This window comes from Lampris incognitus, chromosome 1, assembly GCF_029633865.1.
Source record: "Lampris incognitus isolate fLamInc1 chromosome 1, fLamInc1.hap2, whole genome shotgun sequence".
Lineage (NCBI taxonomy): Eukaryota > Metazoa > Chordata > Actinopteri > Lampriformes > Lampridae > Lampris > Lampris incognitus.
The window spans coordinates 128796976-128811793 of record NC_079211.1 but is presented as its reverse complement, the minus strand read 5'-3'; the positions used below and the strand labels follow the sequence as shown (position 1 = coordinate 128811793).

The following is a 14818-nucleotide window of genomic DNA, read 5'->3' as shown; positions in this document are numbered from 1 at the left end:
GGAATCTGGACAAAGGTCAGTGGCACGTATACGTAAGGCTTCATATTTCACCTCGATAAGCGTTTCATTTGGGGTTGACTGGCTAAACACTGTGCTAGCTATTGTAGCCTGTACCCTGTTATGAGAGGGAAATAGTCCTGTTTCAATAAAGATGCTGCTCTCCTAATCCAGCCCAGTCTCACAGACAAAACATTCATATAAAACATGTTTGCACTTCCCAAAATACATCGCCAACATTATGTCACATGTACACAATGCATGCCATCTAGTCTCACAGCGCCACTTTGTGATGAGAATACACACATATATTTGTATAAATGTCTGGCCTTGCAAGACTACATGTCAACTTATCCAATCAGCTTCTCTCACATGCACACAATGCATTTTAACATATCGATGCATGAATGAAGAGGTTCAGGATATCCGCTCTGATCACCCACTTTAGCACTATCAGATTAGAGATGGTTAAATTTTGGTATATGGTTAGAAATGGATATATATATATATATATACACTACCGTTCAAAAGTTTGGGATCACCCAAACAATTTTGTGTTTTCCATGAAAAGTCACACTTATTCACCACCATATGTTGTGAAATGAATAGAAAATAGAGTCAAGACATTGACAAGGTTAGAAATAATGATTTGTATTTGAAATAAGATTTTTTTTACATCAAACTTTGCTTTCGTCAAAGAATCCTCCATTTGCAGCAATTACAGCATTGCAGACCTTTGGCATTCTAGCTGTTAATTTGTTGAGGTAATCTGGAGAAATTGCACCCCACGCTTCCAGAAGCAGCTCCCACAAGTTGGATTGGTTGGATGGGCACTTCTTTGAGCAGATTGAGTTTCTGGAGCATCACATTTGTGGGGTCAATTAAACGCTCAAAATGGCCAGAAAAAGAGAACTTTCATCTGAAACTCGACAGTCTATTCTTGTTCTTAGAAATGAAGGCTATTCCATGCGAGAAATTGCTAAGAAATTGAAGATTTCCTACACCGGTGTGTACTACTCCCTTCAGAGGACAGCACAAACAGGCTCTAACCAGAGTAGAAAAAGAAGTGGGAGGCCGCGTTGCACAACTGAGCAAGAAGATAAGTACATTAGAGTCTCTAGTTTGAGAAACAGACGCCTCACAGGTCCCCAACTGGCATCTTCATTAAATAGTACCTGTTAGAGCCTGTTTGTGCTGTCCTCTGAAGGGAGTAGTACACACCGATGTAGGAAATCTTCAATTTCTTAGCAATTTCTCGCATGGAATAGCCTTCATTTCTAAGAACAAGAATAGACTGTCGAGTTTCAGATGAAAGTTCTCTTTTTCTGGCCATTTTGAGCGTTTAATTGACCCCACAAATGTGATGCTCCAGAAACTCAATCTGCTCAAAGAAGTGCCCATCCAACCAATCCAACTTGTGGGAGCTGCTTCTGGAAGCGTGGGGTGCAATTTCTCCAGATTACCTCAACAAATTAACAGCTAGAATGCCAAAGGTCTGCAATGCTGTAATTGCTGCAAATGGAGGATTCTTTGACGAAAGCAAAGTTTGATGTAAAAAAAATCTTATTTCAAATACAAATCATTATTTCTAACCTTGTCAATGTCTTGACTCTATTTTCTATTCATTTCACAACATATGGTGGTGAATAAGTGTGACTTTTCATGGAAAACACAAAATTGTTTGGGTGATCCCAAACTTTTGAACGGTAGTGTATATGGAAATGGATCTGGGATTGTTAGGTATAATACTCAATCAGAAAAGACATGCATGTTAGGGTTAATACGCCTGTCTGTGTCCTTGACCAAGGCAATGGAAAGAAGAACCGGAGTTGGTCCCCGGGTGCTGCATGGTGGCTGCCCACTGCTCCTAGCTACATAGCTAGCATGGGTTAAATGCAGAGGGTAAATTTCATTTGTATGTATGGACAAAATGACTAATAAAGACTATCTATTCTATTTTTCTATTAATCTACATTCACTGTACATCAAGGTTAAATGTGGATATGAGCTGATGTCATTCATGGATACATTTGCAGTAGCATTTTTGGGCTTGCAAATAAGACGTTTATACCAATGTTTTGTCTGTGGAATACTAAGAGCCCCCTCATCATCATCATCATCTACAAGTGCCAACCCCCCACGCGACATGTCGTCATGCCTGCCGTTACACATCAAAACCTGCTTGGGTGAGTCACCAGGTTACCGCTTCCAGATGATAAGGCCAGGCGAGGGTAATGGTAGGTCTGGCAGCATTTTATATGGTGAAAACCTACATTTCCTTTCTTAGTGAATGGAAAAGCTGAGTCTGATTTTTTTTTCTATTACTATCCCAGTTGGAAACATCACAAAGCGGCTGCTGACTCCAGACGTCTAGACCCCGCCATCCACGCTCTATGGAGAGTCATAATCTCTACCTTTCATCTTTCTGAACCCTTGCACAGGAAGTGGATTTGATATTTTTCCTAATATCCACCTTTTATAACATCAGTAAGAACTGAAGTAAAACTCTTTGCCCTCCCAAAGCCCTCCCAAACTCGACATTATTTTTCATCTGGAAATCTGAACCTTTGCTGAGTTGTCCACACATGTTTTAAAGGCATCCTGCATATGGAGAGTATATAAGTTTGAAACAGATAGGCAGGAAGAGAAAGAGAGAGAGCGAGAGAGAGAGAGAGAGAGAGAGAGAGAGAGAGAGAGAGAGAGAGAGAGAGAGAGAGAGAGAGAGAGAGAGAGAGAGAGAGAGAGAGAGAGAGAGAGAGAGAGCGAGAGAGAGAGTGCGAGAGAGCCCAATGGAGATCAAGAAAGCCAGAAAGAGGGGGAGACAGAGAGAGCAATAGAAAAATAGAGACATAGAGAGAAAGATGGCGAGAAAAGAGTTTAACAGAAGGGGGGGGGCAAGTGAGAGAGAGAAAGAACAAGAGGGAGAGCAACAAAGAGACAGAAAGAGAAAAATCGGGGGAGATAGAGAGAGAGGAAAAAAACAGAGACAGAGTGAAAGAGAAATAAAGAGGGACGGAAAAGAAAGAGAACTGGAAACTGGAGGGAGTGAGACAAAGAGGGAGCAAGATGGGAGGAGAGAAAAAGAGAGTGAGAGAAGGAGGGGGCGAGAGAGGGCGGGAGAGAAAGGGGGGAGGGAGAGGGGGGCAGAGAAAGAGTGAGAGAGAAAGGGGGAGGGAGAGAGGGAGAGAGAAAAAGAGGGGGAGAGAGAGAGAGAGAGAGAGCTGTGGTCAGTAGCTTGCTCATAGCATTGGAATGTGAATTCATGAGGCCTGCACAGTGAGCAGAAAGATAACACTCAGCCTTCGGTGGCAATTAGCTGGGGGCTTATTGGCCAGCCCACAGATGCAGAAGGGTGCTCATTGGGGTCTTTAAAAGTCCAACGAGACAACACTGACAGCTTGTAGTGCAACACCTCACAGTTCGTGTTTTTAAGCTTCACTTTCTCTGACACACTTTGCCCGGGGGTTATTTACAAAAGGACTGTCATTTTAACACCAAGCCAGAGAGGTTCACTGGTTCCGACTGAATTACTACCGTCAATAAACCAAGGAAGATTTGTATTTGAATACAAATTACTAACCTATTACCTAACTTACATGGAACATATACGAGGGGGTTGAATGAAAACGCTTTTGCTTCTTCGACGACCAGATCCTCTCATTCAATGTTTAAGACTTTTCCATGAATGGATACTGAACGCCGTCTGTATAAAGTAACTGAAAAGCTAAACAAAGAGCTCAGCAGTGACAATGAGACCTAACACAATGTCAAAAAGCAAATGTTTTGATCAATAGTAAGAAATGTGCACAGTCATCTGTTCATGTTAAAATAAGAGGACTGCAAGTTTTGGTGCATTTTCTTTTAAAGAGTATGACTTAAAGATGGAATACTGGAAGATGGATGGTATGAATTCACAGTAAAACTGCTGGGGGAAAAGGGTACTCATCACTTACCTCAATGTGGTTAGGCAATGTGTTTATGAATTTAAATCCTGGGATCCTCTTGTCGCTGCACACCACACCAACATCCTCGCTATGCTTGCAGTCCGACACACCAATCCCATTGGAGGAGCACAGTGCCAGGGTCTTCTCCTTGCCAGTGCAATGGACATTGTCGAACCAAATACGTCCTGGTAAAGCAGAGGACACTTTCAGCTTACTGTGGATGCATCATAACTTCAGAAAGGAGGAATATTTCAGCTTAACCCATAAAAATGGCCCTTGGTTTCTTGGTTTAAGGCCAAAAAAGGGCATACCCAAACTAAAATGGTCTTGAACATTTTTGAATATATGATGCATAATCGTGATCTCTATCGGAAAGGTAAAACCTTTTCTGGTTTGTTCCTGAGGTGTCAGATTTGACTGTAGTTTTATTTAAGTGGAGCTGAAGAAGCTCAAAACACAGTGTAAAGTGAATTTTATCTTTGCCAGAATGAGATTTTTTTTACCCCCCCCCCCCCAGTTGTATCCGGCCAATTACCCCACCCTTCTGAGCCTTCCCGGTTGCTGCTCCACCCCCTCTAGGGATCCAGGGAGGGCTGCAGACTACCACATGCTTCCTCCGATACATGTGGAGTCGCCAGCCGCTTCTTTTCACCTGACAGTGAGGAGTTTCGCCAGGTGGACATAGCGCGTGGGAGGATCACGCTATTCCCCCCAGTTCCCCCTCCCCCCTCAACAGGCACCCTGACCGACCAGAGGAGGAGCTAGTGCAGCAACCAGGACACATACCCACATCTGGCTTCCCACCCGCAGACACAGTCAATTGTGTCTGTAGGGATGCCCGAGCTGGAGGTAACATGGGAATTCGAACCAGATAGGCAATGGAATAGACCGCTATGCTACCCGGACACCTGAGAAACCATTATTTAAGTGAAAATAACTTTGTCTCTTTTGCCTATGACTCAAAGCCTTACCAGTTGTCTCCTCAAATCTGATTGCACAGCACAAAAATATGAGCATTTTACTTTGTGTTTACTATGGATATGTATAGATCTCCAAAATAACCTTTTAGAGTCTCCAATTGGCCTTTTTGTGCACATAACATTACGTGCTTTTTCTGCAGTTAGAGACAACACATTTGTGTACCGTTCATCTGGATGAGCCATGTGTAAGAAGGTTATGGACAAAAAGTTCAAATATATCTGTTAACTGCTGACTCTCTTGTAAGTCACTTTGGATAAAGGTGTCTGCCAAATTAGCAAATGTAAATGTAAATGAAAAGCCTTTTTTTAATGTTGTACTAGTGATTTGATAACTAGCCACCACTTGTCCAATTAGGTTGCCCTCCCACTCTCACAAAAGCTGGTTCTTAAAGAGCTTGGCTTTCCAGATAATAATGCATATTTATTAGCTTGGAAAATAAAAATGTAAGCATCTACAGGGAAACTGTGACATCAAGACATCTGTTACATCCGTGGCTGCTCAAAATGCATGGTCATGATCATTACAAAATATCGACTGACCTTGACCTTTCCCATACTTAGAGGAGGGCGACCATGAGATCGCCTCCACGTAACCCAGTTCCCGACACACCACCTGGGCAGCATGGATGGAGAAGTCATCATCACAGACAGTGCCCCACTCGCCATCATAGAAGACCTCCACACGGCCCTCATTGTGCTTGCGTTTCTCCCCTGCCAATCGCAGCTGGATCCGCGGCGTGTCGGGTGGCAGCTGCGGGGCGGTGTACTGCTCCTGCTCGGGTTCTGGGTAGCCTGGCGGGTAGCCCAGGTGTTCATACTGGGCCAGGCCCGGCGCCAGCAGCACCAACAGGACCACTGTGCAGCAGGGCAGGTACAGAGCATACAGCATGGCGGTAGGAGTTCACAGCACCAAGAGGAGAAGGAGATCTGTTGGAGGACAACAGAGAATATAAAACAGGGTTGTATCTTGTTTTAGGAAATAATTTCCCTGGAATTTTCAAGGACCTTTTCTAGGACTTCTGCTTATATATATATATATATATATATATATATATATATATATATATATATATATATATATATATATATATATATATATGACAGCTGTTGCTCATGGGGGGCATTATCATTCAGTATTAACTATCAGTGGAGGACTTAACAGTCTCTATATGGACTGCTTAATTTTTAGCTGGTCATTGAAGATACCACCCAAACTTCAAACACTGAAATCTAAAAATATGGTGAAAAACATGCCATATCAGTGGATAAAATGTGATTTTGTAACCTAACTTTACAAATTTCCATTACCTCAATAATATTTCCAAGATATTCGGTCAGTTTTAGCATTTTCCAGGTGTTTTTGCATGACTTGAATGCTAGTCATTAAATCTCCAGGTTTTCCATGGGAACCCGGAGCAAACAAGGTTATAGTCCTGTAATGGGCACTCATTATATCACTGAGTAGTTAATTACAGTGGAATCAGAGGAAAGGAGCACAGCACAGCATTGAATATAAAACGCTGGACCATTTTCTTTCACTGAAACGTCACATATTCTCAATAGAGTTTAGACAGAAAGTGAAGGGAACCCTGGGCTTACTGAGCCTTACCCGAAAACACCAGAAGACCACAGAGTGACCCATACTCCCTAAGGAATGAACTGCTAAATACAAAATAACTATATGGGTGTATTCAAACATACAATAACCATACCCCTGCTCCCATGTGTCCCTTGAAGCCTTTAAAACAGGATGAATATATTGCATGTGAAAGTAAAAAAAACAAACAAAAAAACGACACAACCCTAAGACATGCTGGTGCGATCAGACACGATAACTGGCATGTCACATTTTTATCATGGCAACTAAAACTATCCGCTTAACATGGATTTGACAGTGCATAAAGACAAGATGATCTCCTCTTAATTCTGCAGCTGTGTTTAACTAGGCACTGAAACTCTGTAAACAAAGCCTCTTTAATTTTGTGTGAAATTCACATCTGGCAGGGGACAATGGGTTTATCTATTCCAGGATCTCCACTTTCCTCACTGTAACGTGGCAGTGATTGCACAAGCCAGCAAACATATGCGTTACAAAATGAACAGCCTGCTAACTATAGCAAACCGCACAGCACAGACACCGGCTCTGCTCACAGTGTGTTGGTCTAAGCAGCTACAGTCATTACAAAATGACACACGTGCACAGAAAAAAAGGATCAACAAAGGTAATGTGCATGAAGTTTAACTTTTATCCTGCGTTCTGCACAATCCGTTCAACTTTATGACTTTGGTGACTACTGCAGCATCTAGACAAGCTCTAGCGAGGCATCCAAGCACACTGCTGGACAATAATTCAATATTATTATGTCCTGTCCTTTAATGGTATTGTATCGAGATGAATTTGGCTACTGTCACTCTGTGATATACAATTTTGTTGCCTCAATTAATGATAATGAGAATCTATTACAATTTCTCACAAAATGAAGTCCGAAATATTTGATGGCGTATTTATATGAGAAATAGTTGCAGTTTGATATTATAATTTACATGACCAAACAGTTCAGTGTGATGAACCTCAGTTGGAGTTTTACTTAAGAGTATTTTTGCATATCGAAGCAGATATCATGACATATATTTTTATCGATATTGCATAAAATTCTTTAGGATTATCATGAGAATAATATTTCCCATATCTCCCAGTAGTATCCAAGAGGTTCTGTCTCCTCTTTGGCTTTAAGTAGAAAACAAGATATCCAAAAGACAATTGGATCAAAACCCTGGAGTTACCTTACAAACATCAACAGGTTGGAAAAAAATAACCTCAACCACAGTTTTAAAAGCTTATCTGTCGCCATTTTTTCCCAAGCAGATGTGTAATAAACTATTACATATTCAAGGGGCCCATCATTAAGCTTTCCAAAGATGGATGGAGCCTCCCTTAGTATGTTAGCGCCATCATGATGGAGGATTTGTCTTTTGTGTCTTGTGCCCAAGGTTTGCCTTCATGGAGATCAGACACATGACACAACCTATCTCTTAGATGGAATCTGAGCACAGGTTCAAAGGTCAAAACTTCGGGTCATAAGATTGACAAGCACTCATCACACAACACTTTTCTAAAGGGCCCATTGAAATAGCTTCACCGGATATTGTATAGAGATCATCCATACAGGGAAGGGGCAGAGTAAAAAAACCAACTATGCAGCTCACTCCATGCATCAAATAAACTTAGTGTGTGGCAGAAGAACTGAAGATGGCTGTCATTGTAAGTGATCAAGGACCACAGAATAAAATCAATAGGCTAAACTCTTATTGCAATTCAGATTTTTTTCCCTCGTGATGGATACATACGTGGATTCAAGCGTCACTTCAAAGAGCACTGACTCAATAAACCGAGAAAAGGGACAAACACAAGTCACTCCTGAATCAAGCTCAGTATATTTGGCAAATGAACACATCCCAATGAGCCAACATAAAACACCAAAACTGCATCATTGTCTTGTTGATGCGTTGCACAAATCACCCGCAAAGCTACAACATCAACAAAAATACAACTTTAAAAAAGCTGACAAAAAAAACAAAACTTATTGAAGAAAATCCACATGGCAAAACTTTCTTTACGAGTCTCATCTCTCGTCATGTTTTTGTCGCTTGAAGTCCTCCCTGGGTTAACTTGTCGACTCAGTTCTAGCGTCAATAAGGTGATGGACTTCCAACTTACTGTGGTTTCCGACACAGATGATAATATTCAGTGGCTCTGGTTGCAAAAATGGCTGAAAAGGAGCCCAGTAGTCCACCCTTCTCGATGCCCAAAAGGAAAGCTGCGACTTGCAGTAAGTTTTTACCCTCTCTATACAATTGCCGGGAAGCTTTTCAGACCAAGTCGCACTGGACCTGCCCAGTCACGCCCATCTATCAGTGATCTCACCGCTGGCCACCGGCTGCTGCAAACCGCGGGTTTCTGCACTGCTTGATGATGTGAAGAGCAACACGTAGCTTCACTTCCACCGAGGCTTCGCATTCCGCTCTCTCATGTGGACACAACACGCACTGGCTCCAAATTGACTCGCGGCGGATGACGTCATCGTGCTAAGGGCGCTCCCCCCCCCTCCTTTTTCTTTTTTTAAATCACTAATTCGGTATCAAAACAGAGAACACAGAATATAAGTAATGAAATACAAATAAAAGAAAACCATGCCAGGGATACAGAACTCAATATTAGCATATACTTAGTTGTATTTATATTAACTTGATACTCGACAAAATAGCATACGTTCTCCCAACTTTCTTATTTATTGTTTTAGCAATTGTGCAACATCAGTTTTGGTGTCAGTTTGTTTCTTGTTATGTAAGTGGATTCTGTTATTACTGATCCCATGGGCAGTGTTGGCTTCCAGTCTGTGGTTGCTGCTCGATTGAAGGCTACCTGTTTATGAAATAGTTTCAGGGCAACTATACACTTTCTGCTGGAATATATCATTCTCTCAGCTGGCAGTCAGTTCTGTGTGAAAATAACTCAATCTACATTCCACAATTTCTCTCCACGGCCTCTGATTTTGGTACATTTCGCTCATGACTGACAGACAAATGAAACTATTTTCAACTGATAACTGCACATATCGCCCCTGTGATGGCCTGGCGGCCTGTACAGGGTCTCTCCCCACCTGCCACCCAATGACTGCTAGGATAGGCTCCCGCATCCCCGTAACCCTGAGAGCAGGATAAGCGGTTTGGGTAATGGATGGATGGATGGATGGAACTATGCATATTTTTCTCATTTCAGGACACCTGGAATTCAAAAAGTGAAACAAATATTCAAGAAATATACTGAAAAATGTGGTTTCTGGTTAAATTTGCCTTTGAGAAAAATGTCACTTGTACTAGTTGAAAAACTACCATAATTCAGCACTAGATGCTGTTTACCAAGTGTTAAGTCAGCCCTGAGGCCAGCCAGAAAACAAACCGGAATCTTTCATTTGAATAGCTATTATAAACACATGTAGATATATATTTTTATATTTTCTATAGGGGATTTGGTGCTTTTTTCATTGACCTCAATGGAGTGGGTGTCATGGACTGGGACCCACTGGAGTCAGTAATGCTTTTCTGTCAGGGTAGTAGAATTTAGAATGATTTTCTACTGGATACTGGGTACTACTGCATAGCAAAATCCACACAGAAGAGTTAGCTAGCTGGCCAAGCGTCAAGACTTTGCGCAGCGAAAAGCTCGGCGAGTGTGCCTATGATGTATTGTAGGATTTAGTATTTATTTGACTAATAATCAACCTACACACTTGTGTTTTGTGTTTATTAGGCCTATGCACAGACATGAATAATGTTGTTGATGTGTGGGTGCGCCATCACAAATTATGTTTTCATCTTTTCTGGTGCTCCGACACCAGATTTTGTTAGTCTATCACTATCTTGGCCTTTCTATTATGACTCCTCTTCTATAGTAATAATTTCATTTAGGTGTCAGCTGTGCAGTGCATTTCGCTGTTGCTGGCTCTGCTTTCACGTCTTTCACATTCACTACTGATATATGACGTAATGTTATGTCTGATTGTGATGGGCAAGTTGGGGTCCGCTTTGATCATCTTGCAGTAAGGCCCGGTGCTGAATCATTACGCCTGTGGACACCGTCTAATGATGGATTATTTCAGCCACACCAATTGCTGTTAGATGCATAAATCAAGCATACAGCCATGCAGTCTCCGTAGACAAACATTGGCAGTAGAATGGGTTATACTGAAGAGCCCAGTGACTTTCAGCTTGTCTCTGTCATAGGATGCCACCTTTCCAACATGTCAGTTGGTCAAATTTCTGCCCTGCTAGATCTGCCCTGGTCAACTGTATGTCTGTCATTGTGAAGTGGAAATGTCTCAGAGCAACAACAGCTCAACTGTGTAGTTGTAGGTCACACAAAACCACAGAACAGGACTGCCGAGTGATGAAGCGTGTAAAAATCGTCTGTCCTCAGTTCAACGTCAGCAGAAGAACTGTCCATGTGGAGCTTTATGAAATGGGTTGCCATGGCCGAGCAACCACACACAAGCCGAACATCACCATGTGCAATGCCAAGTGTGGGCTGGAGTGGTGTAAAGCACACTGCCATTGGACTCTGGATCAGTGGAAACACATTCTCTGGAGTGATGAATCACTCTTCACTATCTGGCCATCTGATAGACCAGTGTGGGTTTGGAGGATGAGGAGAATGCTACCTACCTGAATAGTACCAAGTGTCAGGTTTGGTGTCAGGTTTGGTGGAGGAGGAATAATTGTCTGGGGCTGTTTTTCATGGCTCCTTAGTTCCAGTGAAGGGAAATCTTCATGCTACAGCATACAATGACATTCTAGAGAATTGTGTGCTTCAACTTTTGTGTCAATAGTTTGGGGTAGACCCCCATGCACAAAGTGAGGTCCATAAAGACATGGTTTGGTTTGCCGGGTTTGGTGTTGAAGAACTTGAGTGGCCTACATAGAGGCCTGACCTCAGCCCCATCAAACACCTTTGATATGAATGTGAACGCCAACTGTGAGCCAGACCTTCCCTCAACATCAGTACTCGGACCTCACTAATGCTCTTGTGGCTGAATGGGAGTGAATCCCAGCAGCCATGTTCCCAAATCAGGTGGAAATCCCTACCAGAAGAGTGGAGGCTGTTATAGCAGCAAAAGAGGAACCAATTCCATATTAATGCCCATGGTTTTGGAATGAGATGTTCAACAAGCACGTATGATGTGTTGTTCGGGTGTCCACATACTTTTGGCCATGTAGCGCATAAAGCGTTAGATGATAGAAGCCATTAGTAAAATGACACCTGCTGGTTACTGAAATAAATACAACACATGAACATAAGAGTATATCATTCATAACGGTACAGAGATCATCTAAAGTATTAATTACCACAATTCACAAATTAGCACATTTTACATTGTGCATCCTGTCTTATATGGAGAAAAGACACGATCTTATGTGCAGTGCCAAGAGACGGTGCATGGCACTGGTGCCTGTTATTACCACATATTTATTTATTCACTCTTTTAATATTCATTGCATATGAATAATTGGTATGTAAATATCATTATATTATTATGGTAGCATTCTATGCATATGGTGCTAAACTTTTGGAATTGTCTCCCATTGGAATTGAGAACAGCAACCTCAATAGCAATTGGTACGTTTTTACTCAAAAATTCATCTTTTTAATGGTGTTTTCACTTCTATGATAAACACTTCTACTTTTAGTTTTTCACTCTTAATATACCATTGACGTTAGCACTACTTGACTTAAGTGCAGCCTTTGACACAGTAGATCAGTCAATTCTTTTAGATAGATTTCACAGTCTGATTGGCCTCTCTGGTACTGTTCTTAATTGGTTCACATCTTATCTTACTGAAAGAGAATTTTTGCAAGCATAGATGAAAGTTCATCTAAAGTCTTCAAAATGAATTGTGGTGTTCCTCAAGGTTCACTTTTAGGTCCTATACTTTTTAACCTTTACATGCTGCCACTTGGAAATGTCATCAGGAGGCACAAAATACATTTTCATAGAAAGCCACTTTATTTTTGTCATTGTACATGTTCCAATTAATTTTTTTCTCTGCATTTAACCCATCCTATCATATAGGAGCAGTGAGCAGCTGCAGCACCCGGGAACCAACTCCACTTCTTCTTTCCTGCTGTTATAGCAGTAACAAAAGGACCAATTCTATATTAATGCCCATGGCTTTGGAATGATATGTTCAATAAGCATATATGATGTGATGTTCGAATGTCCATATACTTTTGGCCAGGTAGTGTATCATGATGAGAGGCACCACAGGATTCATTTTACAGACTCAACGAATTGTATTCATCTTTGCTGCCACCTAGTGTTAAAAAGGACCTTGTGACGTCGTCTATTGAGTTACTACACTGAAAACACCAAGCCTAATTTTTATTTATACAGGCTATGTTTAAATACCTACTAAAAGTGCGATGGCATATTTTTGTTAATTGTTCGAACGTTTCGTTTTATTTACATATTGATGATTCATGTTTTATGCTAAAGAGCCCATAGATAGATCAATAGAGAGATAGACAAACAGATAGAGCTTTATAAAATATTAATATAGATAGGTACATTTGCCTCTCCATTTCTTCCATGTCATGTGTTGTCTAACCAGTAATACGAACTTTAGCAGTGAACTGGTGTCTTCGCACTGTTAGATTTCCCCTTATCTCCAATAACACCTTTAGCCGCTCTTATCCGCTCCCTCATACCATCAGCAAGCCCACTGGTAAAAACCTTTAATTATCAAGACTGGAATCTATTTCTCAATAGCCACACACAAGAAATTTGACTTTGTGGGTTGCACATTGAGAACACATAAGACAAAACATAAGGTGATATCTAAACAGAAGAGGGAAACAAAAAGGTCACTTCTACACAGTGAGAGGAAAAGAAAAAGCCTTTCTTTTCTGAGTGCAAAAAAACTGACCTAAGATTTGTGATTCTTTATTTATCTTAAATACAGTATCAGCAGTTACCACAGGTAAAATGTAAAAACAAACTTGGGTAACTTCTCACTGATCACTTACTCGTTAAACCATATCTAGATCTCTCTCGGCGGCACGGTGGCACAGTGGTTAGCACGGTCACCTCACAGCAAGAAGGTCCTGGGTTCGAGCCCCGGGGTGGTCCAACCTTAGTGGGTCATCCCAGTTCGTCCTTTGTGTGGAGTTTGCAAGTTCTCCCCGTGTCTGCATGGGTTTCCTCCGGGGGCTCCGGTTTCCTCCCACAGTGCAAAGACATGTAGGTCAGCTGAATTGGCCGCACTAAAATTGTCCCTAGGTATGAATGGGTGTGTGTGTGTGGGGGGGGGGGCTGTGATGGCCTGTCTAGGGTGTCTCCCCACCTGCCGCCCAATGACTGCTGGAATAGGCTCCAGCATCCCCGCGACTCTGAGAGCAGGATAAGTGGTTTAGATAATGGATGGATAGATATATCACTCTCTCTCTCTCTCTCTCTCTCTCTCTTTCTCACACACACACACACACACACACACACACACACACACACACACACACACACACGTTCTCTCACTCTCTCTCACACAAACACTTTCTCTCGCTCTCTCTCATACACACTCTCACACACGCACACACACTCTCACACACACGCATACACACACTCCCACAGACACACACTCTCTCTCTCATTCTCTCACACTGTCTGTCTCTCTCTGTCTCTCTCTGTCTCTCTCTTTCTCTGGGCAAGATCAACCCATTTACATGTGGCTACCCCTCCTTGGTACTGTGGAGGTCTCAAAGGAGGCAACAGTAGACCTCTCTCTACTTTCTTACAGTAAGATTTTTCAGAAGGATGTCAGTCAACAATTAATCTAAAGTAAGCTCGTGTCTTTTTTGTGCTTTGCATGAAGGCCTAGAGGTTTAATATCTATCCATAATTGTAGTGATTAAACTTGGAAAGTATCAAAAAGTACTCTGTGCTGAACTCTGAGCTTTATCACACTAGCCACTAAAAGAAATGCAAGCCTAAACAGATGACTGCTTTTCCTGCTCTCATCACAATTTCAAGTGTGAGATGAAAGCCAGAGGGTCCTGCTGTGGTCTCCAGCAGATGGCACAATGCTGAGGGGAGATTTTTCAACCGGTTTTTCTGTGGACTTGAATGACTTATTAATCAAAGTGCATATAGGTCTTGATAGTTAAGGAGCATTACTTGAAAGAATCTGAGAGTCTAAAAAGAACAGCCTTGAGGGTTGTTTTTTTTTTTTTTTTTTTAATCAGGGTTTCAGTCCTGGATAAATAGAAGAATGCACACAAAAGAGCAAAAGAACAGTTTTTATGATGTCGTTTTTCTGCTTTAAAAATATTCCATCACAGACTCTATA

General features: G+C 41.7%; 1 protein-coding gene across 2 annotated transcripts in view; it reads right to left on the bottom strand.

The window, feature by feature from the left end:
- loxl2b (lysyl oxidase-like 2b) overlaps positions 1 to 8915 on the bottom strand; it is a 56999-nt gene extending 48084 nt beyond the window's left edge. For both annotated transcript variants that reach the window (XR_008811948.1, XM_056298878.1), the window contains exons 1-3: positions 8640 to 8915; positions 5462 to 5848; positions 3951 to 4126 (exon numbers count right to left, since the gene is read on the bottom strand). Coding sequence is in view for 1 of the 2 variants with exons in the window: in XM_056298878.1 (XP_056154853.1) it covers positions 3951 to 4126; positions 5462 to 5810 (525 nt within the window). In the remaining variant the exon portion in view is untranslated. The remainder of the gene's footprint in view (positions 1 to 3950; positions 4127 to 5461; positions 5849 to 8639) is intronic.
- Positions 8916 to 14818: the final 5903 nt, after the last annotated feature.